Source organism: Colletotrichum karsti (assembly GCF_011947395.1).
Source record: "Colletotrichum karsti strain CkLH20 chromosome Unknown Scaffold71, whole genome shotgun sequence".
Classification (NCBI taxonomy): domain Eukaryota; kingdom Fungi; phylum Ascomycota; class Sordariomycetes; order Glomerellales; family Glomerellaceae; genus Colletotrichum; species Colletotrichum karsti.
In genome coordinates this window covers 18861-45096 of record NW_024065971.1, presented here as the reverse complement: position 1 = coordinate 45096, position 26236 = coordinate 18861, and the positions used below count along the sequence as shown (strand labels likewise).

At 47.5% G+C, this 26236-nt stretch overlaps 6 protein-coding genes across 6 annotated transcripts; 4 read left to right on the top strand and 2 right to left on the bottom strand.

Moving 5' to 3' along the window:
- Window positions 1-1825: 1825 nt before the first annotated feature.
- On the top strand, window positions 1826-3447 carry CkaCkLH20_13050 (uncharacterized protein; the record flags this gene model as incomplete). The annotated part of the gene is made up of 4 exons (XM_038895761.1): window positions 1826-2130; window positions 2226-2533; window positions 2587-3360; window positions 3419-3447. The coding sequence occupies 4 exons, from the start codon at window positions 1826-1828 to the stop codon at window positions 3445-3447; spliced, it is 1416 nt and encodes a 471-aa protein (XP_038738914.1).
- Window positions 3448-6466: 3019 nt separating this feature from the next.
- CkaCkLH20_13049 (uncharacterized protein) lies at window positions 6467-11591 on the top strand (the record flags this gene model as incomplete). Its single annotated transcript, XM_038895760.1, has 7 exons — window positions 6467-6601; window positions 6676-6802; window positions 6867-7056; window positions 7121-10979; window positions 11033-11106; window positions 11162-11376; window positions 11440-11591. The coding sequence occupies 7 exons, from the start codon at window positions 6467-6469 to the stop codon at window positions 11589-11591; spliced, it is 4752 nt and encodes a 1583-aa protein (XP_038738913.1).
- Window positions 11592-12479: 888 nt separating this feature from the next.
- On the top strand, window positions 12480-13184 carry CkaCkLH20_13048 (POS9-activating factor FAP7; the record flags this gene model as incomplete). Its single annotated transcript, XM_038895759.1, has 3 exons — window positions 12480-12662; window positions 12730-12875; window positions 12992-13184. The coding sequence occupies 3 exons, from the start codon at window positions 12480-12482 to the stop codon at window positions 13182-13184; spliced, it is 522 nt and encodes a 173-aa protein (XP_038738912.1).
- Window positions 13185-13665: 481 nt separating this feature from the next.
- CkaCkLH20_13047 (inosine triphosphate pyrophosphatase) lies at window positions 13666-14521 on the top strand (the record flags this gene model as incomplete). The annotated part of the gene is made up of 6 exons (XM_038895758.1): window positions 13666-13839; window positions 13903-13976; window positions 14046-14190; window positions 14253-14289; window positions 14340-14373; window positions 14425-14521. 6 exons carry the CDS (start codon window positions 13666-13668, stop codon window positions 14519-14521), a joined length of 561 nt encoding a protein of 186 aa, XP_038738911.1.
- Window positions 14522-14602: 81 nt separating this feature from the next.
- CkaCkLH20_13046 (peptidase family C78) lies at window positions 14603-16165 on the bottom strand (the record flags this gene model as incomplete). The annotated part of the gene is made up of 7 exons (XM_038895757.1): window positions 14603-14657; window positions 14712-14916; window positions 14979-15130; window positions 15185-15216; window positions 15270-15637; window positions 15687-15777; window positions 15836-16165. The coding sequence occupies 7 exons, from the start codon at window positions 16163-16165 to the stop codon at window positions 14603-14605; spliced, it is 1233 nt and encodes a 410-aa protein (XP_038738910.1).
- Window positions 16166-21546: 5381 nt separating this feature from the next.
- On the bottom strand, window positions 21547-26001 carry CkaCkLH20_13045 (uncharacterized protein; the record flags this gene model as incomplete). The annotated part of the gene is made up of 5 exons (XM_038895756.1): window positions 21547-21786; window positions 21853-21981; window positions 22075-22214; window positions 23594-23669; window positions 23728-26001. 5 exons carry the CDS (start codon window positions 25999-26001, stop codon window positions 21547-21549), a joined length of 2859 nt encoding a protein of 952 aa, XP_038738909.1.
- Between the last annotated feature and the right edge of the window lie 235 nt (window positions 26002-26236).

Genomic DNA, 26236 nt, shown 5'->3' with positions numbered 1-26236 from the left:
TTCACATCCCGGTCATGATGATAGTCATGAATGATGCTAAACGTGGCTGCTGAAACGGGAATCGTGAAAAGGGTGTTTATTGAATTTCTTCTGTCTTGTACGACGGGTAGGGTTTCTAGCGGGGGAAGTACCTTAGTAGAGAGCAATCAAGGTCGAATGACTGGTCTGTTGTTTCGTTCCGGTGACGGAGGCCGCGAGCGGTTAATTGTGGTTGTGATGCACCGATGGTCAGCTAGGCCTGTCAGCGGCGATGATGCCGACAATCGTTCGGGATGGGGGCTATCTGCGGCAGTGACTAAGATGGAAGCTCCGTGGGAAATCGGGGGCACGGGCATTGCGGCGCGCGACGTCGGATCGGCGGTTTAAGGTGCCGGAGCGGCAGGACTGGACGGATTGCCTACCTTACTTTGCCAGTGGTTACAGGAACCAGGGCTCTGGACTTTACCGTGTGGATATTCTACCTTAACAAAAGCCCTTCGCGGCCATGGAAACACCAAAATATTGGATACCTGCTCAGCTTTTATGAGTCAGCACTATTACAAGGCGGTGACAAGAGCGCCTGGGTGAGCAGGTCAATGAGGTGGGAGGGACGTGGAGGGTTTGAAGGTCCGGAACCGGCACTTGGAATGTACGACTAATGCGTTGACTATCAGGTCCCGTCTTCAGACACTATGACCCGCGCGTAGTTGTCCTTGGCCTTCGTGCTGATGCTGGAAGGGGTGAAAAGCTTGTCGCCTTTCTCTTTTTCTTTCTTCTTTTCCCCCTTCCCTTTTTGTCTTCTTGCCTCTTCCGTGATGGTGGGAAGAACACCTGGCAAGGCATCGGAGCTGAAATGTCAGATTTGCTCAGTGCGATGAGGTGCTTGGCCACGGCGTACTCGACTCGGTTCCGTCAGAATAAGGCATGGAAGGTAATGAGTGACTGGACTGGACACCTCTACGGACCGACTGCCGGAGTAACTCCGCTGGTGCAATGGACGGGACCATAGAGGTGGATGAACCGAGTGTGGACTGGATCGACTGTGTGAGCAATTCCCGATATCCCCAGGCGACCTGACGGGACGGAACTTAAGACTAAGGTACCTCCGCACCGTGTTGAACTGATTGGCGCACGCAGCGGTAGTTCCGGACGGGACCAGACCCACTTTCGGGGTCTGCCATGAAGGACACTGGGACACTATGTATACCGAGTCTACTGGACCTTGGCCGGGACGGTGACCCATTGTCGTCCAGTGTCTGAGAAGGTCGTTTAAGAAAACGTCACCTCAGCTTGCTGCGGCTGTAATTATTGTTAGGTTACCTTACCTCAGGAACCCTGACGGATAGGCAGGTACGTAGGTATCCAGGGTTTGCACGGTGCCCAGGGCCATAGCACATCTTTGGCGGCGCTCTTAGTCACCGTAAGTAACGAGAGATCCGACCTAACCAGTCAAACGCCATGATCGGAGGTGTTGCGAAGAGCCCAATTTTTTTTTTTTAATTTTTTTTCCCCCCCTCGGTCGGTCGAGTCACTCTTTCGATCGCTGCAGGGCCATCCCGCGTCATTTCGACGTTGGATTATAAAACTTCTCTCTCCCCAGAACATCGTCAGTGGTTGTCTCGTCTTATTCAGTGTACTAGGACTAACCATTGTGCTACTCGCTCACTGAGCTGGACATCGCTTTTCCATCCCTTACAAATTGCCGCCTGTCAGACACCCTTTGATTCGACGCCGCATTCAGTCAGTTGAGTGTTGCACATCGCGCTGCTCTGCCCCGCATCAAAAACTCGCACTACCCCTCCATCGTCATACGCATCTGTGCCCTCCCAAACCGTCATACAATATCATGGCCTCAGCAAAGGACATCACCGGCGCGCCTGCGCTCGGAAAGAACCTTGAAGTCTCTGCCAGCCTTGGCTTGTCAACTTCTCCCACTGCCACTTTCCATTCTCCTCCCTCCAGCTTTGGCGGCCCCGCCCTTGCCAGGAGGCCGGCTCCCAAGCTACTGAAGCCCTTCGATACCCAGGACATCAAAATTTTGCTCCTCGAGAATGTCAACCAGACCGGCAAGGACATACTCACCGAGCAGGGCTACCAGGTCGAGGCCCTCAAGACCTCTCTGCCCGAGGACCAGCTCATTGAGAAGATTCGGTAAGCATATTCCTCACTGAACGTTCAGGAAGGGCACTAGGAAGGAAAAAAATGGTGGCGGAGAGAGAACACCCTCGGCTCATACTTTCTCCTAGGGATGTTCATGTCATTGGTATCCGCTCCAAGACCAAGTTGACCGAGAAGGTCCTTCGCGAGGCCAAGAACCTGCTGGTGATCGGCTGCTTTTGCATCGGTACCAATCAGGTTGACCTCGAATACGCCGCTGCCCACGGCATTGCTGTCTTCAACTCTCCCTTCGCCAACTCCCGCAGTGTTGCGGAGCTGGTCATCGCCGAGATCATCACTCTGGCTCGCCAGCTGGGCGACCGCTCCAACGAGATGCACCGCGGCACGTGGAACAAGGTCAGCTCCAAGTGCTGGGAGATCCGCGGCAAGACCCTCGGTGAGTCCTGCGATCTTCGTACGACTAACGCTCTCATTCTAACTTTAGGCCAGGCATTGTGGGTTACGGTCACATTGGCTCGCAGTTGTCCGTTCTGGCCGAGGCCATGGGCATGAACGTTGTCTACTACGATGTTGTGAATTTGATGGCCATGGGTACCGCAAGACAAGTGCCCACTCTGGAGAACCTGTTGGAGGAAGCCGACTTCGTCACCCTGCACGTGCCGGAGCTCCCAGAGACCAAGAACATGATTGGAGCTGCCCAGATGGACAAGATGAAGACCGGTGCATACCTCATCAATGCTAGTCGTGGCACAGTCGTCGACATTCAGGCCCTGATCAACGCCATGCGGGCTGGCAAGATTGCTGGTGCCGCTCTCGACGTATACCCCAACGAGCCCGCCGCGAATGGAGACTACTTCAACAGCTCTCTCAACACATGGGGAGAGGATCTGCGCAACCTGAACAACATTATTCTGACACCGCACATTGGCGGCAGCACCGAGGAGGCCCAGCGCGCCATCGGTGTCGAAGTTGCCGAGGCTCTTGTTCGCTACATCAACCAGGGCATCACTCTTAACAGTGTGAACCTGCCCGAGGTCAACCTGAGATCATTGACACTGGATGAGCCTGACCATGCTCGTGTCATCTATATCCACCGCAACATCCCTGGTGTCCTGCGCCGAGTCAACGAGATTCTGGGCAACCACAACGTCGACAAGCAGATTACCGACAGCAAGGGCGACATCGCCTACCTCATGGCTGACGTTAGCGATGTCAAGGCCGAGGATATCAAGGACATCTCGGATAGCCTAGACGCCTTGAACTGTAAGCACATCAACCTCCGTCGCCAGCCCTGGAAATCATTTCGCTAACCATGACACAGCACGCATCTTGACCCGCGTCCTGTACTAAATTGGATATCGCGATGAATGGCATTGGGAGGGCGTTTGCGAGGGAAACTTTTTGGGACGTCATGGCGACTGACAGGGCTCTCTGCCTCTAGAGACAGCATTTCAACATGTCGGCAGGGGCTGCTCAGACGCTTTGGATAATGGAGTACCGGAATTACATCAACTTGTAGGCATGACAAAAAAGAAAAATGTAGGGCGGGTAGACAGAGGCAGACGTAAATGCGGCATGGATGGCGCAAATAAACTTGGAACTTGCCTCAGGCGCACTCTACGTGCTCTCGAGGATCCGAGTGGGGGCATTCTCTTTGCTCCGTTGGTGATTGAACGAGGAATGCGCGGGATTTCAAGTTGCTGATAAGGCGGTGAGAGAGAAACAGAACACGTACGGAGTACTCTGTAGAACTCTTGCATGCAGGGCGGATGAGATGGGGAAACTGGAGTATACGGGAGACGATTCGGAGATTGTGGTAATGCAGCAGGCCGCTAGGCCGGAGATCGCGTAGCAGCGTGGAGTTTTTGTTTGCAACTCATCTCAGGCACCGGTGTTGACCTACAAATAATCATGACTGGCTATGTCAGTTCGTAGAGCCGAGCGAGATGCTCAATCATATCTGCTGATTGACATTGTCAAGCAAGCCGTACTCTGTACCTAGGCAACGGAAATGGCATGATTGGCGAAAATTGGAGACAATGCACGCAGGACCCTGACCCGTCCTGCACTTGGGTAGCTGAGATGAAATTGTCAGTTTGTTAAATTCAAAGCAAAGCGGAACCTAGAATCGGGTAGGGGCCCGCCATTTGTATCCACCAGTCGCCGGGGTTAAAGGAAGAAGGGGGCGAAGGAAAGGGGTTTGAAGAGCCGACGACATCGGGTGCTGAGTCTGACCTGCTTCGAGACATAACGGGCATGATGAACGGAACAGTAGCGCAACACGATTCTGTTTGGGGATCCCCCGGCAACAGGGCAGCGTGGCATGCAACATGCTGTTTCTCACGACCGATACCCCATTCGGAAGTGGAAGAGACAAGAGACGGTGTCTCGATCTGGTTGCGTTCTTTAACTGAACGACTGACTGGATGGCGATCGCGTGGGCACTCTGCTGTAAATACAAGAGTCTCATTCTCTGTCTGCAGCTCTGCAGCTCGACGGCGACTTGAGACGAAAGATGGTTTTCAGATACTCGACACCTTGTTCTTTTTCGGTTTGGATAAGCTGTGAAGAAGCAAAAGGAACAAGTAAATGCGTCGAGCATGCGCTAAGGTGCTAGTCGAAGAAGCTTAAGCCCTTCGGTTGTTTCGCCCGGATGAGCATACGACCAGTGGGATATTGCGGGCTGATGTTGTTGACGCTTGAAGCCTAATACTGACGTGAGGCTATCACGGTTCGAAGCCGTAGATTGACCTCTTCTATACTAGATTGGAGACACGATGCAGTCGGGGTATTTATCTCTCACCAACTCTCGAGCTTAGCTCGTGCAGTTCTCTCTACATTCGCTGCCATTGTCCCCAGAACTTTCGATGTCTGCTGCTGACTGCTAGAACATCGTTCTGAGACGAGTCAAGCTCGAGCAGCTCAGTACACCTGGCTGCATCTTCTTGACCTTGCAAATGCTAAACTATCCGAGGTGAAGAAACCTGGTCGTAAAGGCCCTGCCTACCTATTGTCATCACGTAGCTTTACAATATAGCTCGGAACAGACAGAGTAAGTACATGGGCGACAAAACACGGCTGCGCGTGCTCTTCACATGCTGTCGTACTGCCTGACTGCACGCGAAATGCCACTTCCTTACAGAAATGCAATCTAGCTGCGTGTCCAGCCCAAGACTGTAGAATTAACCTGGCCCTGAGGACTTTAATACCTATCTCGTGTAAGAAAGCGATTGTGGATTAGGTAGGCACCTACCTACCTCTTCGTACCTGTGTTCTATCATGAGACTATAGGGATTATTTACTGAAAATGTGAAAGTCTCACGAAAGAAGATAATGACCGAAAGTCGCGTTGCTGTAAGGTACAGACATGGATGCGGGAGACGTGCTTTAGCTCCTCCTATTGTTCAAATATGCCCCTGCAATGCAATGCACCTCTCGCACGTTCCCATCACTCATCACAATTGAATAGGGGACCACCTCAATCAGCACACCACACGCTGCCAGGTACCTTTCGCAGTAGTAGCACATACTTGCCGACGGTAAAAATTCAGCTGGAGGTAGGTAGGTAGGTACCTTACCTCCTGGAGAAAGACTTGGGTCCTCACGTCTGGTATCGGGCAGCCAGCAGGAGCGGGAATCCCCCTTCGTCTCTCTCACGCTGAAGATACCTTACCTAAGGTAGGTACCTACTTCAGTCAGGCGGCTAGGCACCTTAGGAGCAGCACCAGTTGCGGCAGCGGCACTGGCAACATCAGCCGGGTGGGCTTGTTCCTCGCTCCCCCCCATCTCTCAACCCCCGGCCATCGCACCTAGCGTTTTTACTTCGAGCCCCTGTTTGTTGGAACATCAAAAAGTTGTCCAGTTCACCAGGTCGGCTATCCTTCTCCTCCTACTGCCATTAATCTATCCATCCTCACCTACCTAGGTACGACTGGCAGCTGTGTGCAGACTATTCAACTGGCCACAACTCCGGACACATTCCCGAGTTCGTCAAGGCCACACACGTCGCGATCTCCTTCGCGTCGTCCTCTTCGGCCATCCATTGCTATCTAGGCCGGCCTACTCTACTCCGCCTATTCCTCTTCGTCGACGCGGAAACCCCCTTTGTTTCGCTACCCTTTCAACATATCATCCTCTACCGCCCCGACGAACGCGAATACCACCGCAGCGAGTCGGCAGCGTCTTAATCTGGCAGCCCGCCTTCGACAACCCGCTTCTCCTATTCTCCCTGCTCGCCCATGAATCTCTTCAGTCGCTCCGAGTTCCCACCCCTAGACTTGCCTCGCCACATCCTTCTCTCTTCTAGGAAGTACTAGTCTTTCTCAACAACAATCTCACGACCTCATCTCCATCAACCAAGTCCATCTCAATGTCTCAGAATTACGATGTTGGAACGAGGGCATGGCAGCCCGATGCCACCGAGGGCTGGGTCGCGTCCGAGGTCACCAACAAGACCGTCGATGGCAACAAAGTCAAGCTGGTCTTCAAGCTTGACAGCGGCGAGGTAATTATCTCTCAGTGAAACCACTAACCTGGCGTCTGACCTCGTCTCTAACCTCGTTGCTGACTGCCCGACAGGAAAAGACGATAGAGGTCACCACCGAGGCCCTCCAGAATGGCGACTCCCTCCCCCCTCTGATGAATCCGACCATGCTCGAGGCGAGCGACGACCTGACGAACTTGTCCCATTTGAACGAACCTGCCGGTATAGCTCCAATATTCCCACACATAGGCCGGGTCGATATGCTAATTTTGCTCCCCTCGACCAGTCCTCCAGGCTATCCGTCTCCGATATGCGCAGAAAGAGATCTATACATACAGCGGTATCGTCTTGATTGCCGCGAATCCCTTTGCCAGAGTAGACTCCCTCTACGTCCCCGGCATGGTTCAGGTGTATGCCGGAAAGCAGAGGGCGACACAGGCGCCCCATTTGTTTGCCATTGCAGAAGAGGCTTTCATGTGAGCCGTCCTCGCCATCACTGGCTTTCCGGGTCGCCCCAGACGTGTGCTGACATTCGAACAGTGACATGGTACGGAGCGGCAAGAACCAGACAGTTGTTGTGTCGGGTGAGTCCGGTGCCGGCAAGACGGTTAGCGCAAAGTACATCATGCGTTATTTCGCTACGAGGGAATCTCCCGACAACCCGGGTACGCGGTCCAAGAAGGGCGCCGAAGCTATGAGCGAGACGGAAGAGCAGATCTTGGCCACGAACCCCATCATGGAAGCCTTCGGAAACGCAAAAACGACGCGTAACGACAACTCATCGCGATTCGGCAAGTACATCGAAATCATGTTCGACGAGAAGACAAACATCATTGGCGCCAAGATCCGCACATATCTGCTCGAGCGTTCCAGACTCGTATTCCAACCTCTTAAGGAGCGCAACTACCACATTTTCTACCAATTGGTCGCAGGTGCTTCGGACGCTGAGCGCCAAGAGCTGAATATTCTCCCCATCGAGCAATATGAGTACTTGAACCAAGGCAACTGCCCCACGATTGACGGAGTAGACGACAAGGCTGAGTTCGAAGCCACCAAGAGTTCCCTGAAGACGATCGGTGTGAGCGATGCCCAGCAATCCCAGATTTTCAAGCTCCTCGCCGGCTTGCTCCACCTAGGAAATGTGAAGATTGGGGCGTCTCGCAACGACAGCGTTCTCGCGCCGACGGAACCATCCTTGGAGCTGGCTTGCTCGATTCTGGGCGTCAACGGAACCGAATTTGCCAAATGGATTGTCAAGAAGCAGCTGGTGACGAGAGGCGAGAAGATCACTTCCAACTTGACCCAAGCACAAGCTATTGTCGTCCGAGACTCTGTGGCCAAGTTTATCTACTCCAGCCTGTTCGACTGGCTCGTTGAGATCATCAACATGAGCTTGGCGACCGAGGAGGTTCTGAACCGTGTAACCTCCTTCATCGGTGTGCTCGATATCTACGGTTTCGAGCATTTTGCCAAGAATTCCTTTGAACAGTTCTGCATCAACTACGCCAACGAGAAGCTTCAGCAGGAGTTCAACCAGCACGTTTTCAAGCTGGAGCAAGAGGAATACCTGAGAGAGCAAATCGACTGGACTTTCATCGAGTTCTCTGATAACCAGCCCGCCATTGACCTGATTGAGGGTAAGCTTGGTATCTTGTCTCTCTTGGATGAAGAGTCTCGTCTGCCGATGGGCTCCGACGACCAATTCGTCACGAAGTTGCACAACCAGTACGGCACCGACAAACACAAGTTTTACAAGAAGCCGAGGTTCGGCAAGTCCGCCTTCACCGTGTGCCACTACGCTGTGGACGTCACCTACGAGTCCGAGGGCTTCATCGAGAAGAACCGTGACACGGTGCCCGACGAGCACATGGCCGTTCTCCGCGCGACTACGAATGACTTCCTTCGTCATGTCCTGGATGCCGCCTCTGCAGTTCGCGAAAAGGATTTAGCCTCCGCTTCGTCCAGCTCTGTGAAGCCCGCCGCTGGTAGGAAGATCGGTGTGGCCGTCAACAGGAAACCGACCCTCGGAGGCATCTTCCGTTCCTCATTGATCGAGCTCATGAACACCATCAATAACACAGATGTCCATTACATCCGGTGCATCAAGCCCAACGAGGCGAAGGAGTCATGGAAGTTTGAGGGCCCTATGGTCTTGAGCCAGCTGCGAGCTTGCGGTGTGCTCGAAACCGTTCGTATAAGTTGCGCCGGCTACCCTACTCGTTGGACGTATGAAGAATTTGCCCTGCGCTACTACATGCTCGTTCACTCCGACCAGTGGACGGCCGAGATCCGGGATATGGCCAACGCCATCCTCTCAAAAGCGCTGGGCAGCAGCTCCGGTAAGGGTACGGACAAGTACCAGCTCGGTCTTACCAAGATCTTCTTCCGTGCTGGTATGCTTGCCTTTCTCGAGAATCTGCGCACCAGTCGTCTGAATGACTGCGCGATTCTCATCCAAAAGAATCTCCGCGCCAAATTCTACCGCAACCGTTACGTCGAGGCTCGCAACGCCATCGTAACATTTCAGTCCGCAGTCCGAGCATACATCGCCCGGAAGCAGGCCCAGGAACTCCGCACTGTCAAAGCCGCAACAACAATTCAGCGGGTTTGGCGTGGCCAAAGGCAAAGAAAAGAGTACCTACGCGTCAGGAACAATGTCGTCTTGGCGCAAGCGGCGGCCAAAGGTTACCTTCGAAGAAAAGAAATCATGGAGACCCGCGTAGGCAACGCTGCGATCCTCATCCAGCGTGTCTGGCGATCTCGTCGCCAGGTACTCGCCTGGAGGCAATACAGAAAGAAGGTCACCCTTATCCAAAGCTTGTGGCGTGGAAGAATGGCTCGACGCGATTACAAGAAGGTCCGGGAGGAGGCTCGCGACCTGAAGCAGATTTCTTACAAGCTGGAAAACAAGGTCGTCGAGCTGACCCAATCTCTGGGCTCTATGAAGACTCAGAACAAGAACTTGGTGTCTCAGGTGGAGAATTACGAAGGCCAGATCAAGGCGTGGAAGAACCGTCACAACGCACTCGAGGCCCGTACGAAGGAACTTCAGACTGAGGCCAACCAAGGCAGCATTGCGGTTGCGAGGCTGCAGGCCATGGAGGACGAGATGAAGAAGCTTCAGCAAAGCTTCGAGGAGTCAACTTCCAACATCAAGAGGATGCAAGAAGAAGAGCGCGAGCTTAGGGAATCTTTGCGATCGACAAGTACGGAGCTAGAGACTGTGCGTCAGCAAAGCGCCCAGATCGAGAGCGAGAAGCTGTCATTGCGCCAGCAGCTCGCCGAGCTTCAGGATCAGTTGGAGTTGGCGAGAAGACTCGCGCCTGCCAACGGCGAGCTCACCAACGGCGCCGCCCAGGCCGCACAAACCTCAACCGCCAGCGGGCTCATCAATCTCGTGTCGTCCAAGAAACCGAAGCGCCGCAGCGCGGGTGCCGAGCCGCGCGAGGTGGACCGCTTCAGCGCCGCGTACAACCCCCGCCCGGTGTCTATGGCCGTCACCAGCACTGCCTTCAAACAAAACCTGCAAGCAGCCGGTAGCTTCACGCCCAACGTGGACAACATCGAGCTCGAGCTGGAGACACTTCTGGCCGACGAGGACGGCCTGAACGAAGAGGTCACGATGGGTCTGATCCGCAACCTCAAGATTCCATCCCCCAACACGAACCCCCCTCCTTCCGATAAGGAGGTTTTGTTCCCTTCTTACTTGATCAATTTGGTTACCTCAGAGATGTGGAATAACGGCTTCGTCAAGGAATCCGAGCGTTTCCTGGCCAACGTGATGCAATCGATCCAACAGGAGGTCATGCAACACGATGGCGACGAGGCCATCAACCCCGGCGCCTTCTGGCTTTCTAACGTTCACGAGATGCTCTCTTTCGTGTTCCTCGCTGAGGACTGGTACGAGGCTCAGAAGACGGACAATTACGAGTACGACCGTCTGCTGGAGATTGTCAAGCACGATCTGGAGAGCTTGGAGTTCAACATCTACCACACCTGGATGAAGGTTCTGAAGAAGAAGCTTCATAAGATGATCATTCCTGCCATCATTGAGTCCCAGTCTCTTCCTGGATTCGTTACAAACGAGAGCAGCCGCTTTCTCGGAAAGCTCTTGCAATCCAACTCCACGCCCGCGTACAGCATGGACAATCTGCTCAGCTTGCTGAACAGTGTGTTCCGCGCCATGAAGGCTTACTACTTGGAGGACTCAATCATCACCCAAACAATCACCGAGTTGCTGCGCCTTGTCGGCGTAACCGCCTTCAATGATCTCCTCATGAGACGCAACTTTCTTTCCTGGAAGCGCGGTCTCCAAATCAACTACAACATTACCCGGATCGAGGAATGGTGCAAGAGTCACGACATGCCTGAAGGCACCCTGCAGCTGGAGCACTTGATGGTATGTGTCAAGTTCGCCACCCTAAGCTGTGCAGCTGACTGACACTTAATTAGCAAGCGACGAAGCTCCTGCAGCTGAAGAAAGCCACGCTGAATGACATTGAGATTATTCAGGACATCTGCTGGATGTAAGTGATAGTTCGCTTGGCAGTTACCAAGATGCTGACGATGCTACTCTTTCAGGCTGTCTCCCAACCAGATCCAGAAGCTCTTGAACCAGTACCTAGTTGCGGATTATGAACAGCCCATCAACGGCGAGATCATGAAGGCCGTTGCATCTCGTGTAACAGAGAAGAGCGACGTCTTGTTGCTCCAGGCTGTCGACATGGACGACAGTGGCCCATACGAGATTGCTGAGCCGAGAGTCATCACCGCTCTGGAGACTTACACTCCTTCATGTACGTGATGTGGTCATGGACACCGTTTCTTGAGAGGTTTCTTTCTAACAGTTTTATCCATAGGGCTTCAAACACCGCGACTAAAGCGCCTCGCCGAGATCGTTTCAGCACAGGCCATCGCTCAGCAGGAAAAGCTGGAGTACGATCCTGAGGATGGCTTCGAGCCCAATGGCGATCTTGCCGAAGTTGACGAAAGCGAGGAGGTAGCTGCGTAGGCAAACGCCTAACGTGTGCGGGCAGCAGCTTCGTTTGTTTTGCTATGCAGGGTCCAGGCTGTGAATCGAGCAAGCTGGGCAGCGTGGTGGTGCGCCGCCCGCCACCCTTTGGTCCACGTAGACCACTGACATAATGAGGCTGTCAGATGGTCGGGGGACCTTAGCTGGGCGGCCAAATGTCTGTACTTCCGTGTCATGAGCTAGAGCTGGGATTTATTACGGCAGGTTTTTGCATGGATAATGTAGAAGAAGCAATATTTGTGGGCGTTGAGTGTCGTTAAGGATATCGCCGATTGATCAAGTCCAAGAGGGACGAACTTGCACGCATACACAGTCGTAAATCCTAAACCCGCCAGGGACGGGACAGACGTTTCGACAGTTTGAAATTGAATTCTACTCATGTCTAAATCTGGAAGAGATGACGTGCGGAGGAGGGATGGAACAGGGGTGAGATGAGAAAATAACACAATCTTCAATATTGCCTTGTCTTGGTTAGAGTCAACGCGAGTGGCAATGGCGGAGCAAACAAAGCATCACTTTCAGGGCAATACCAACAATCCATTTTACGAAGTATTCACTTAGAAGAGTTTGTCACAAAACACTGCTTCACCGATGGCAGGCTTGTCCTGACCTACCTAGGTACCTGAGGCGTTCCCCTGTGTTGCTGCATGGGGCCCGCTTGACACGTGACGTGACAAGTCAAAAACCCTACAGAAGTAATGCCTAGATGCATACGCATGTCGCCTCGTTTCCAGGTTGGTACGGATGCAATTACATGGTTGGCCCCATAGTCCGACGCTCGAGGCAACTAGGAAGGAGACAAGGGTTTTACATATCACCTGTTAGGTATCCTTGACCATCACACAACCACCAAAGCTTTTCTACGACATGAGAGCATCACCTAACATCATCGTCACCGGCACCCCGGGTGTTGGCAAGACGACTCACTGCGAGGAACTCGCCAGGAAAACGGGCTTGAAACACCTCTCGGTAAACCAGGTCGTGAAGGACAGAGAATGCCATGAGGGCTGGGATGAGGAGTTCCAGAGCTGGATCGTTGATGAGGACAAGGTCTGCAGCTCCCTGCTGTGTGCGAGAGGTTAGGTTCTGAATCCCTAGCTAACACGGTGCTGAACAGTTGCTTGATGCTATCGAGTCTGAGGTCCTGAACGGTGGTTATCTCATTGACTGGCATGCTTGCGACCTATTCCCCAAGAGCTGGATCGACCTTGTGGTCGTCCTTCGTGTAGACTCAACCACTTTGTACGATCGCTTGTCAGCCAGGTAAGGGATAATTCGTGATGGAATATCGTGCCCCATTCATGTGCCATTCGGAAACGATTGCTATGGACACATTAATGGGGCCAAGTCGTCGCATAGAAGCTGATGCGGTTGCGCAGAAAATATCCCGAGGCCAAACTTCAGGAGAACCTCGACTCGGAAATCATGGAGGTTCTACTACAGGAAGCACGGGACGCCTTTGACAAAGAGATTGTCGTCGAACTTGTCAGCAACACCTCTGAGGAGATGGAAGCCAACGTGGCGAGGGTCGAAGCGTGGGCGGAGCAGTGGAAGAAGGATCAGTCCTCATGAGAGTACAGAAACAGAATTTGTTTTCCTACGTGTTGCTCTATTTCACAGTTGTACATGACAGCTGAGCACAGGATGATGTGTTGGCTTGGACATCATGAATACGGACTTGCCATGGCCACGAGTGAATATCCAGGCCGGGGGCTATGGAACACTGCATGACATCACGAAACGTATCGCGGAGAAGGTCGAGGCCCTTCTCCGCCGGGAACCTACAACCTAGCATTATTGGGGAATTGGGCTCCTCAAAATGGGTTTGTTGGCGGATGAATGTATGCATTGAGGCGGGGCACTGCCCCGATAAGAAGAATAAGCCCATTAAATCGTCGCATAGAACCCAATTTTGACTGAGCAAACATAGCGCTAGTGCAACTACCTACTCATATATCGACCTACGTCTCGCCAGGTTAGTTGGTGCTATTTCAAAGTATGATGGTGATGATCGTTGTTGTTTGTGGTCGAAGGCTAAGTTTTGCAGCAAAAAATGGCTACGCCACCAGTCGTCAACTTCATCACTGGCAACGCCAATAAGTTGCGTGAGGTCAAGGCTATCCTCGAGCCAGCGATCACCGTCGAGAGCCAGCCAGTGGATCTGGAGGAAGTTCAAGGAAATGTCGAGGAGGTCACTATGGCCAAGTGTCGCAAGGCTGCAGACACGGTAAGATAAGCACGAAAGGCCATGCGTTTGCTTCATGATTGCTGATCAATGCCATACACTCAGATCCGTGGTCCCGTCCTCGTTGAGGACACCTGCCTGTGTTTCAAGGCTCTTAATGACCTCCCTGGCCCTTATATGTAGGTGAAGATAATATGCCACCTGCCGTTGATCCTTCATCTCCAACTCGATAGCTGACTGCCCACAAGCAAGTGGTTCATGCAGTCCATCGGACACCAGGGTCTGAACAATCTCTTGGCCGCTTATGAGGACAAGTCTGCCGACGCTGTCTGCACCTTTGCCTACTCGCCCGGTCCTGGTCATGAGCCCGTCCTCTTTCAAGGTCGTACAAGGGTACGTCACACCGGAACGCCCCCAATTCTACGCTCAGGCCGGGGGACTAACATCGGATGTAGGGCAAGATCGTGCCGCCCAGGGGCCCGTCTGACTTCGGTATGTCATACTGGCAGATAGAGGTGCAACTTGAACGCTGATAGATCTAGGCTGGGACGCCATTTTCGAGTACGACGGCCAGACGTGAGTAGTTCATTGTATTGTATGTGTGGGTACCCTGCTGACGAACAACAGCTATGCTGAGATGGACAAGGCCGCGAAGAACAAGATCTCCCATCGAGGCCTCGCCCTCAAAAAGCTCCAGGACTGGTTTGGCAAGCAGGCAAACTAGGCAACCTTGACAGCAATAAGTCTGTTATGGGGCGACGGCCGACTCGCAAAGGGGATATCGACAACTACTGGGACTCATCTACTACCCTGTGCAGGATCGGATGGCGATCCATCGAGCCTGTGACGCAACGTCCATACTGTTAGCTTGCTGAATAGCTTCGCAACAACAAGTCGTGCCACTGCCTGCATACCTCAGGATCTCGAACTCACGAAACCGGCGCAGATATTTGGAACCGCGGCGGTAGGGCTTTAGGGATTCATCGGCGGACCTGTGCTTGAATGTCTGTCCTATGAGCCGTGCAAGTGCCGGAGGATCGCGGAACATGGGGTCAAAGACGAGCAGGTTAGCCGGGCCATTCTTTTGTTTCTCGAAGCCAACAATCGTCAAGGAGTGGCCTGTAGTGATTTAGAAAAGGACAAAAACGTGAAAAGAAAATGTATCGCATGGGGAGCTGTACCGGCATGCTGGAAGTAGATAGGCGGAAGCTGTGTGCATGTCACCTTGGCGGGCTGCCCGTGCAACCCTTGCCTGAAATACTGCTCGACGGTGTACACGAGTTTCGCCTCTGATCTCCCAGGTTCCGGGTCCTTGAAACCTTGAGCGGTACATCTCCCCTGGTGTCAGTAGTGTGTTGTGAACAGGCGAGAGGATAGGCAAACCTACGGGATCTGAAGACTGACGAAGAGTGCTTGAGCCTGTGGGACGATCTTAGTTATCGTGCAGATATCTGATCAAATCAGTGGCATACCTCTGGAGTGCCGATGTACTTGCGAGTCCCCTTGATCCCGCCAGTCTCGAGACGGCCTTGGGCGTTGATGCCCATGTCCCAGGCCTTCTCGATGTACTCCTGAATTTCGAATATAGTTGGCAGGCGTCCCTGAAACTGGTCTTTGCCGTGACCACTGGCGCCGTTGATGTACGAAACCATCATTTGGATGTTACGGTAGCCGCAAAAACCACCTGTTCTCGAGTGAGCTCCTGATCGGCGTCGTCTCAGCAGTTTTCCGTTACCCTCTCTCTTGAGCTTCGATACATGCTGAACGGCAGGGTGGCAGAGATATGCATACTCCGTCGACTTGCTCTGGCGGAGAAGTTGTTCGAGTACTGAGATTACCCCTGAGAAGGTCAGAGACTGTCAATATCACGGATAACTAGCTGTACGAACCATCGCTTGTGACCTCGCCGCCTTTATGAAGAAGAGCAATGAGCCAGTCGGGCATTGAATGCTCGTGTGCATACTTTCCCAGTTCTGCCTTCTATTCCGGATTAGAACGTGACATGACATGCGAAAGTGTATAGTATCTCGACACTCACTCCCAGACGTTTCTCTCCTTCGATCCCCCGCTTGTTGGACGCCGGCATCGACAAAATTTGTCCCCATTGCTGGATGGAACTTCTCTGCCTATCCTCCACGGGATCACTAACAGCGTGGCGGCTGGATTCGGCCCTCGGTGTACCATTGCCTGAATGGCGGCTGGTCGAGTCAGTTGCACTCTGCCGCTGTTCCTCAACGTGCAGTTCAATGTGAAAATCGATTTCGGTCAAGGAGAGCACCTCGCCGCAACCTTCCATAGGACACTCTGTGTACTGTTCCTGGTGTACTTGAGAACCCGAAGCTTGGTCTTCAGGATGCGAAGTCTCCATGTGCTGTGAGGGTGTCGCTAGTGAGTAGTTTGGCGTAGCTTTCTCGAGGGAATCGACTCACCAGCATCATGTCATACTCACTGCCACCAGCCGTGCCGCAGAATGGGCATGTCATGTTTTTGTCCATGGCATGAAATCCTCGGCTTTGCTAGCGAGAACGAAAAACCCAAATAAGAAGGGGTAAAAAGGTGGTTGTTGAGAAGTTGTCCAAGGGGGGGGAAGAATGCAAGTGATTCAACAGAGAGAGAAAGAATTGGGGGTTTGCTTTAGCCGACAACGGGAAGAGGTTCTCAATCATCGATTGTTTGTCATGAAGCGATACCGCATAATGCTTATGAGATGGAGAAAGCAACCTGAGCAAGCAGCTTATAGACACGAAGAAAACCAGGTGGCTGAGGCGTGGCGTCTGGGCCACCTCCCGTCGTGACCACGCAGGTTGATGAGGTGAGGCTGCGAGGCTGGACTAAAGGAAGGAGATGAGTGACGATGTTAATGGAAGAGTGTGATACCGGGCAGTGACATGTTACGCGCTGCAACAGGAGATCCCGCAGATACCCATAGGCGCTAAGGGAAAATTCAGCCTACTATATATAGTAGGGGAAAAAAAGGGTTACTAGTCTAAAAAGGGGTTACTATATAAGTTATACCTAAGTCTAAATTTTTACTATTTTATACCTAAATCTAGCTATATTAAGACTATAATAAGACCTAAAAGAGCTCTTTTTTTATTATAATATTTATATCTATTTATCTATAATACTTTATTATTTATATAATTAAGGTTTATACGCTTAAGCTAAAGCTAGATATAGCCTTAGTTATATAAATTAACTTAATAAGTAAATACTTAGTATAAATAACCTATAAAATAGTATAATACCTTATACTATATATACCTAATAAAAAAGCCTTAACTATATAACTTAATATACTTATTATACTATTAGGCTCCTATTTAGCCCCTATTTATTTAATATTATTTATAACTTAACTTTTTATAGTATAATATAAATATATAATATAAATATATAGTATAAATATATAGTATTCCTACTTATAATAGACATATCCCTAGCTATAACTTAAATAGTAATAGCTTTAATTTATTACTACCTCTAGGGCTTATAGAAAAGCTTAATATAGTTATAAATATAAAAAAGTATAGAAAAGTCTAATTATTATCTCTTATAACTTCCTATCTATATAAATACTTATAAAGACTTTTTTAATAAAAAGAAACTCCTCTAAATATCTTTTATAAACTACCTTACTAAATAGCTTAAATCCCCCTTAAGTATCTAACTTTAAATAAAAATAATATTATATTATAAAATAACTTTAATAAATACCTAAATATTATAGACTTCTTTAGGGACTTCTCTATAGCCCCCTATTATTTATATAAAAACTAATAATAATAAAATAAGTTTAATATTTAATTTATTATCTTTAATAATTTAAGTTAATAAATAATATATATTTTATAATATAATATTAAGGGATTATTCCCTTTCTATATTAACTATACTTTATATAAAGATAAAGATATCTTTCTCTCTATTAATATTATAATATTAACTATTTTATAGAAGGAGATATAAGAGAAAGATACCTTTAAGATAAATATAAACCTAATTATAAAATATAAAGTAATATAAAATAAAATTAAAATAGAGTAAAAGCTATAAAAAAAAAGTAATATAATTTAAAAGCTATAAGACCCCTACTATATATTATAATATAAATATATATTAGATATAATTATATTAATATATATTAAAAGTAATCTAATTATATATATTAATTATATTAAGTATATAAAGAAGAACGTTATATTAGAGGTAAAATAAAGGTTATAGACTAAAGAGAGGTTATTAAAGGTATTAATTAGTTATAAAGGTTATTAAACTATTTTATAGTTATATATATTTAGAACTAAGTTATTAGTTATTAAATAGAAAATCCCTATAGTATAAATAAGTTTTAAACTAAAAGTAGTATATTTATACTTCTCTACCTAAAGGGTAAAGGGTCCCCTATTTACTAGGTAGAGAATATAATACTTTATTAATATAAGCTTTAATTATTATTAGCTTAATAGGCTATTATTACCCTCTATATATATTAATAATATATTACTATTAGCTTAAGCTAATATTATAAGTAGTTAGTACTAAAGGAGTCTATTTAGTTTATTACTATTTAGTATAAAATATCCTATATATTTATAATAAAGTATTTAAAGTAGCTAGAGGCTAAATAGAGTCTCCTTTAGCTATTTAGCTAGCTATGAGCTTTAACTCTAATAGAAGATAGAGCTTTTATAGAATTTATAATTTAGCTTTTAGAAGTAAGCTTCCTAATTATACCTCTAGTTACTAAAGAGATAATAAACTTCTTTTAGTTTACTTAAAGCTAGCTATTAATTAATTAATATTTTATTAGCTAATAGCTTATTAATTACTTAGAGCTATAGAAGACCTCTATAATTAAGTCTATTAAGGTTTATTAAAAGGGAGCTAAATATAACTTAGCTATAATAAAAGAGTTTTTTTATTAATATAGTAATATTATTACTAAATATAATATTAATAATAGCTCTAAAGTATAGAATATTAATAAGTTTAGTTATTATATTAGCTATCTCTCTAATTAGGTTTAAGTTATTATAACTTAAAACCTCTAAAAAAAGTTAGAGCCTTTAGAGGTTATAGACCTAATAAATTAAGAGTTTTATATAATTATTACCTATAGTAATAAAGCTAATAATATTATATTAATATATATTATATTTAAGACTTAGCTTATTATAACTTAAATTAAATTTAATATTAAGGAGGGTATTTAATTTACTTAATTACTTATTACCTTTTTAAATTAAGATATTATAATAAACTTTATTAAGTATTATAATATATATTTATATTTAAAGTTAATAAGATTTAGCTAGCTTAATATTTAAATAGAGGATTATTTTAATATTAATATATATAGGTATTAATCTAATTAAAGTTAAATATACTTTATTACTCTATAATAATAAGCTAAAGAGAGTAATAATCTTAAAGCCCTCTAGGGGAAGCTATTAAACTAACTATATTAATTACTTCTATTAAATAGATTCTCTAGCTATATTAATATCTAATTAATAAAATACTATATTTAATATAATATTATAAATAGCTTTTTCCCCCTCTATACTATATATCTATTATAGCTTATAAATATAAAAGTCTTTTAGCTATTTAAATATAAATATTAATAGATATTATATAATTAACTTTATAGGGGGGCTTTTAACTTTATAAGAGGAGACTTTATTAAAAGGCTTAGAGATATATATAATATAGTATTTATATATATTAATATTATAATAAGATTTAAGAAATTTAATATATAGCTTATATAATTTAATATTATATTATATTACCTTATTAAAAAGATCTAAATAGCTTAATAGATAATACTCTCTTAGCTTATTTACCTCCTACTTAATAAAGAATAATAAAAAGTATTTATCTAAAGTATTAACTATATTAATAATAAATATAAGTCCCTATTTAGCTTATTAATATATAAGAATATTATATTTATTAAGAGTATAGTTAAAGAGGGCTGAATACTTTATATATAAGCTTAAGCTTATATAAAAGACTAAAAGTAATAGCTTTAATTCCTCTAGAAGAAAGCTATAGCTTAGCGCTTAGTAAAGCTAACTTATTTATTTATTATATTTATTACTATATTAAATATTTAAAATACTATAGTAGAGTACTTTACTTAAGCTATAGAGATAGAATAGAAATAGTAATAGATATAGCTAAAAAAAGAAATAAAGTAATAAAATAATAAAGTAAAAGCTAAATATTATATTATAAAGAGGTAGTTAATAAATAATAAGATAAAGACTTTAAATTTTATTTAATAGCTATACTATATTAATAAATTTAATAATGATATATTATTTAGTATTAAAAACCCTTATTAATATAATACCTTAAGAGAGGTCTATATAATTAATACTATTTAGCCCTTAAATAGTATAAATCTTAATAAATAACTATTTATTAATAATATATTATAAGAGGTATATATAGTATAGAGGCTATTTAAGGAGGTTAATATATATTAGCTATTAGAGTTAATTAATATAGCTCTAATTAATAACGCTATAGATCTAAATAGATTTAATAATATTAATAACCCTATTAATAATACTAAAGAGGCTAAAAATACTACTAAAGACTTTAATAACTTTAATATACTTCTTAATATTAATACTAATAAAGTTAAAAAGCTAAAGTTACTACTATTAGCTAGCCCCTTTATATTAACCCCTCTATACTAGCTAAAGTCTATATATTATAATATAATTAATAATATATCTTATTAATAGTTTAATAGTTAATAGGGGGGTAATCTATTTATACCCCTATTAATATAATACCCCTAATAGAGGTATTATTTATAAAGTAATAATACTATTATAATTAAACTTTAAATACTTAGGTACTATATTTAAGTATTAAGTTTTTATTTAGATAATATAATCTATATATAAATTAATAGCCCTAAATTAAAGCTATTAATTTATATAACTTTTATTATAATATAACTATTTATTATTAATAATTTAATATAGTAATATTTTTAATATATATAAGTAGTACTAAAAAGGGTGGGTTTTAGTATTTTAGCGTAGTAACCCCTTTTTAGACTAGTAGCCCTTTTTTTCCCCTACTATGTGTAGTGGGCTGAATTTTCCCTTAGCGCCCACGGGTATAGGGTTGCTAGGAAAGGCGTGAGGGGCTGACGGTCGGTCAGGTGAAGCGCATAAAAAAAGGTAAGGCGAGGTGCCTAAAAAGTCAGTAGTCACCTACCTTAGTTCAGGCGCCCTGTCGGTAAGCAGCAGGGGGCCACAGTTGGGTACAGAGTCCCTTAAGCATGGGTTCAGTAGTGGCCCGGCGGAGGTAGGTGTCCAAGGCGTGAGTTGGATAGGTTGAATCAGGGATAACGGCCATGCAAGCCATAGCTGAAGGTAAGGCAACTTCTTGTTTTTAATGCAACCATTTATTGCCTTCCTTATCTTATCTCGAAACCCCGGCATGTTCCAGCCATCAAATGAAACGTAAGCCATCAACGTATAGGTGTAATTAAAACACAGGCTACTATGGAAAATTGGGAGTATATCGCAGGGGATAGAGCATTTGTAGAGCGGTGCAAACATTGCGATGAGGCCGAGCTCATCTCGGCATGAACCACCCAAGTCGATGCTTCCCACCGAGAAACTGAGGGAGGTTAAGGTATCATGCAGGCAAACTCAATGAACCAAAACAGAACCAGCGGTGGGATTGACCCAGAGAGATTGGGTCTATGGGATACTACATGAGGGCGCATTTGCCACCTTCTGCTGCCTCATTTGGATTTTGCGCCTTCTCAATCTGGGCAATTAGTATTTCGAAAGCCTTAGAGACGTTCTCGTTATATCGCGCGCTGGCCTCGGTCCACCCGCACTGAATCCTTTCGGAAAGCTTCTTTCCTTCCTCGGCGCTGACCTGTCGTTGCTCGGGGCGCAGATCGCTCTTGTTGCCGACGATGACAATGGGTACCGACTCGGTGCCCTGCACGCGAACACTGAGTTAGCTGTGTCTATTTGGTCAAGGGGAAAACGAAGGCTGTGGACGTACGAGGTGATTTAGAATCTTCTCGCGAATGACCTGGACCATCTCAAAAGATGGCAGTGACGATACCGAGTATACAAGCATGTAACCGTGGATGCCAATGAAGTGCTTCGAGTTCAGGATACTGTACTCATCCTGTGGGATTGGAAAGGTAGCGTCAGTGATTGTTTGCCATCGCGATGACCATGCGCGAGGCTCGTTGATCGGGATGGGAAGCATGTGACATACTTGGCCGGCGGTGTCGACGATCTCGGTCGCAAACTCCTGTCCCTTGTAACGGATAGTCTTACTAAATGTATTCTCGATGGTCGGGTAGTAGCTGTCGACGAAGTGGCCGTCCACGAACTGGACGGCAAGCGACGATTTGCCTGTGTGGTAGCAAAAGAGTCAGCAAGGCACATACGTCATCGACCCGATTGGTTTTTCTCGACACGCAAACAAGGGCGACATGACATGCTGGGCCAGGCCGATGCAGAGAGAGGGCGAGGGGCTCGACATACCGACGGAGCGACTGCCAACAATGGCCACCTTCCTGTTCTTCGGCGCCGGCATTTAGGCGGTCACAAGGAAGAGCAGGTATCGTTTGGTGTGTGTACTTGGTGGGTGTTTGGAGGAGCTGTGGTGTCTTTGCCCCTTTGGAGGAAGGAAGTTTGACGGGTGCGGCAAGTTCCTTAAGGGTATGACGGAGGGCCGAGTTGCTCTTTCAAGGCGAGGGGTGGGGGGAAACTAGTCACCCGAACTGGAACTGGACCAGGTACGGCCACGATTACAATGAGTTATTCCGGGATAGCAGCAGGCGAACGGGAACGTGCAGGCAAAGCAAGTCAAACAGGCGGGAAGGTCGAAAAGGAGCCGAGACTTTGTATCCTCGCAGATGGTCGATTAATGCGCGGGAATGAAACTGGGTTGCCTGCCTGCCTACCTACCTCACTCGAGGTACGGATACCTGGGTGGCTACCTATCGGCGCACTGTCGCAGCCGGATTTGCGGATGGTGGGGCCCGCGGGGTCCCGTGGTGTAAGGTAAGGTAGGTAGTCAGTGTCCACTGCCTGCGATACCTTAACTCAAAGCCTGGGTTCATTCAAACCACCGCAATTTTGCTGATATGTCTCGTCTATATGCGTCCAGTCCCTTGTGGTTATCTACCAAGTGATCCCGCGCGTCTCAAGCCTGCACTGCCTCTATCTACCCAACCCTTGGTTCGCTGGTATCTTCGGAGCCCACCTCTTGTGCCGTTATGTCGTGCCCCACGACAAGAATGGAAATGCTTCTACTGGAGGCCCATTCTCGTGACCGCCTTCTCTAAAGCGACCTCTCCCCATCTGCTGCTTCTCTTGAACCGACCATACATTCTGACCCATGTTGGAAGCGTGTTGGTCAATCACTGTGACAGAACGCTGGCTCACTTTAGGTTTACTACCCTTCAAAAACCAAGGCGCGCTGATGGCACCCAAAGATAAATAGAGTACTTATGCCGCCGTCTCGTGGGCAATTGCATCCTTTCAAAACCCATCCTGCCGTCGTATCGCATTTCCTCGTGGCAATCATGTATAATCCTACTTTAGCCGTTATCAAGTCGACTGTCTGTATTTTTGCCTCAACTCATTGACAAGATTTTGCAGGCTTGTCGTCAACTCGTCTGTGTCCACCTTCGCGTGCAACGTCATAAATTCCTGGATGGAGTCAAGGAGGTACTTGATTCCCCTCCCTTGGCTCTTTTCTTCCAGCCGCCGCCGAGCCTGAGAACCGAGGCACAGATAGCCTAGTAGGATCGCTAGGTATCCATGGGCCACAGCAACAGATGTCTTCTCGACTGAGTCGGCCTGTCGTTCAATGAAATCAGCCTCACTTCAAATCATACACTCAAGACAGATCACTTACCATGACGGCTGACTCTCGATTGTCGAGGTAAACTCCAATCAGTTTATCCAACGGTGATGCATCATCCTGTTGCCAAGAATCTACAGATTTGCGCGTCGAAGGACAGTGTTCCGAGGTGTTTATCATCACACCCAGCATCAGCATGAGCATCTCGTAAATTTCGTTAGAGAATGCTCCTTTGCGGACAGATTTCTCTAGCAACTCGAACGCCGTAAAACTAGTTGCGGCGAGTTCCCGAAATAGTTCGCCTCTGCTAAAGGCACCAGCAGCGGACGGGTTATTGTTTGTCGTGTTCAGGGCCAACTTCAATGTCGTAGCCTCAAAGTCGCCGAACTGATCCATGGGTCGCGCCATGGCCGCCGTGAGAACATCTGCAAGAATAGGCAAATATCGTTTTGTCCACCGGGGACCAGCTTCTGATTGCATGGCTGCAATAGAGTAACCTTCAAGAAGGGACAGAGCAATTCCGCCCTCTGTTGCACCCATGCCCTGTTCGCGGCTTGTTTCCCAGCCTTTCTTGACGAAGCCAAACAGGTGATCGGTCAAGCCCGCTAGTATGTCCCAAGTAGCCGGCCCGTCACTGTCCTTGCACAGCACATAGAGTACTTTGAGGGCCAAAATTCGCGGCGACAACTTTGCTGGTGGCGAACCCTTCCATACATCCAGTTTTTGCAAGGTCGATTTTAAGACACCCAGAGATGCCTGTGCGTTTTTGGACAGGTTCGACTTGCGCTGGCAAGCGATGTTCGCTAGGTCCTCGTCTTCGTCAAACATCCTGGAGGCCAGCTGCGCAATTCCTTCGGTTTGGAGCTGCGGCACGAGATGAGGCACTGAATAAGACGTGAATAGCACCAGGAGAACGGATGTGAGGATGAAGCCGCTGACAAGGTCCTCTTCCGCTCCAATAGCCCGGAACAAGGCGTCCTTGGCACCTTGGTCCCGAAATTGACGGACAAAAGTCTTGTCCCGGAGTTTGCTTGCAAGTTCCAACAATGCCGTGCGTCTCGAGCGTGATGATTGTGTTTTCGGCGGTTGGGGGGTGCCAACCCTGTCGAGTAAATCTGCCATGCTGTCCGCAAAACGATGGTTTGCACCAGCCTGTCTGAGCGCATGGATGTCAATGATGCCTCCCCCCTTTGATGATGATTCCCCATCTATCTCCTCCTCTTCGAACGCAAAAGAGGATAGTTTAGACATTGGCGGCGGCGAAAGGTCGTACTGGCTGTCGATGCCCATGCTCATCTGACTGCCAAGACCGTCTCCGCTTTGGTCGTCTGCTTTCAACGTCCGCTGCTCGCCATACGTTGATTTAAACTTTCTCAGGCTCAGAAGCTGCTTTGGTCGCGCTGACGGTTTTGGTGTCACGGCGTCTGTTGGCATAGCCGGAGTAGAGAGAGAAACATCATCTTCGCCGATCTGATCCGTATCTTCAAACGATTCTTCTGAAGTATCCGACTCGTATTCAGAGCTGTCCTCGTTTTGTGCCGCGAGCTGGTCAATCAAGCGCACACGTCTCGGTTCGGGTGGTCTCTTCGGTTTCGTGGGAGATAATTCGATATCAGTCGTGGATGATTGCCCAATTCTCGGCTCTGGCTTGAGCGAGCACATCGGTGTTTTCTGTCGTATTTGCAAGCTATCATCGTTCTTCTGCCGAAGCTGAACTTCCATCAAGGCATGTGACTTGGAAGAATAAGCCTGGATCTGTTTAGAACTCCCAGGTCTCTCGACCGCGGGCTTTGGCGCAGACGTCGTCTTGGAGGCGGGAGGTTTGAGCATGGAGGCTGTTCTCGGCGCAGAAGACTTGGGCGTAGGCTTTGTTTCGGGCTTTGCCACGCGCGTAGTTGAAGTAGTCGGCATCAAGGGCGGTTTGGCTGCGCGGAAGGTGGAGGCTACTGTCGCTTGCGAAGTGCTGGCAGAAGACTTTGTGTCCGCCTTGCGCTCAACCTTGGCTGCAACGGCTCCCGGTAATTTTCTCTTCTTGAAGCTTCCTGCGGCACCAGATTGCGCGGTCGACGGTGCATCCCGTTGCGGTCCAACTCGTCGAGGAATCGGCGGGTATTCAGGGTGGTCATCGGGTAGATCGTAGGGATCTCGATCTGTATCTGCGACGGAGTGCTGCGCCGGGCTCCTCTGCCCCTCATCATGAGAGGGTCGCGACGTACTCGATGATCCGTTTGTCAGCTCGAGAAATGCGTGGATCGGTCGTTTGCGGGATGTTTTGCCATAGGTCGTCGTCTTCTTGCGAGGAACGCTAGGCCCCTCTCTGGTAGCCATTTTTGTATGTTTTCTGCAGCAGCTTTACCTTAAACGATACTGCAATGTGATGGGGAACGTCGGTTGTCGCGTAGTAGCGAGAAGCGAGCAATGCGCTCCATACATGGGATGCCGGCGGACGGCAGTAGGATGGCTGGGCAGGTATAGGACGGGAGCTCTTGTTCGAACCTGTGTGGGGTGGTAATTGTTGGTGTTGTTGTTGTTGTTGTTGTTGACTGTTCGTCAGGTAAGAATG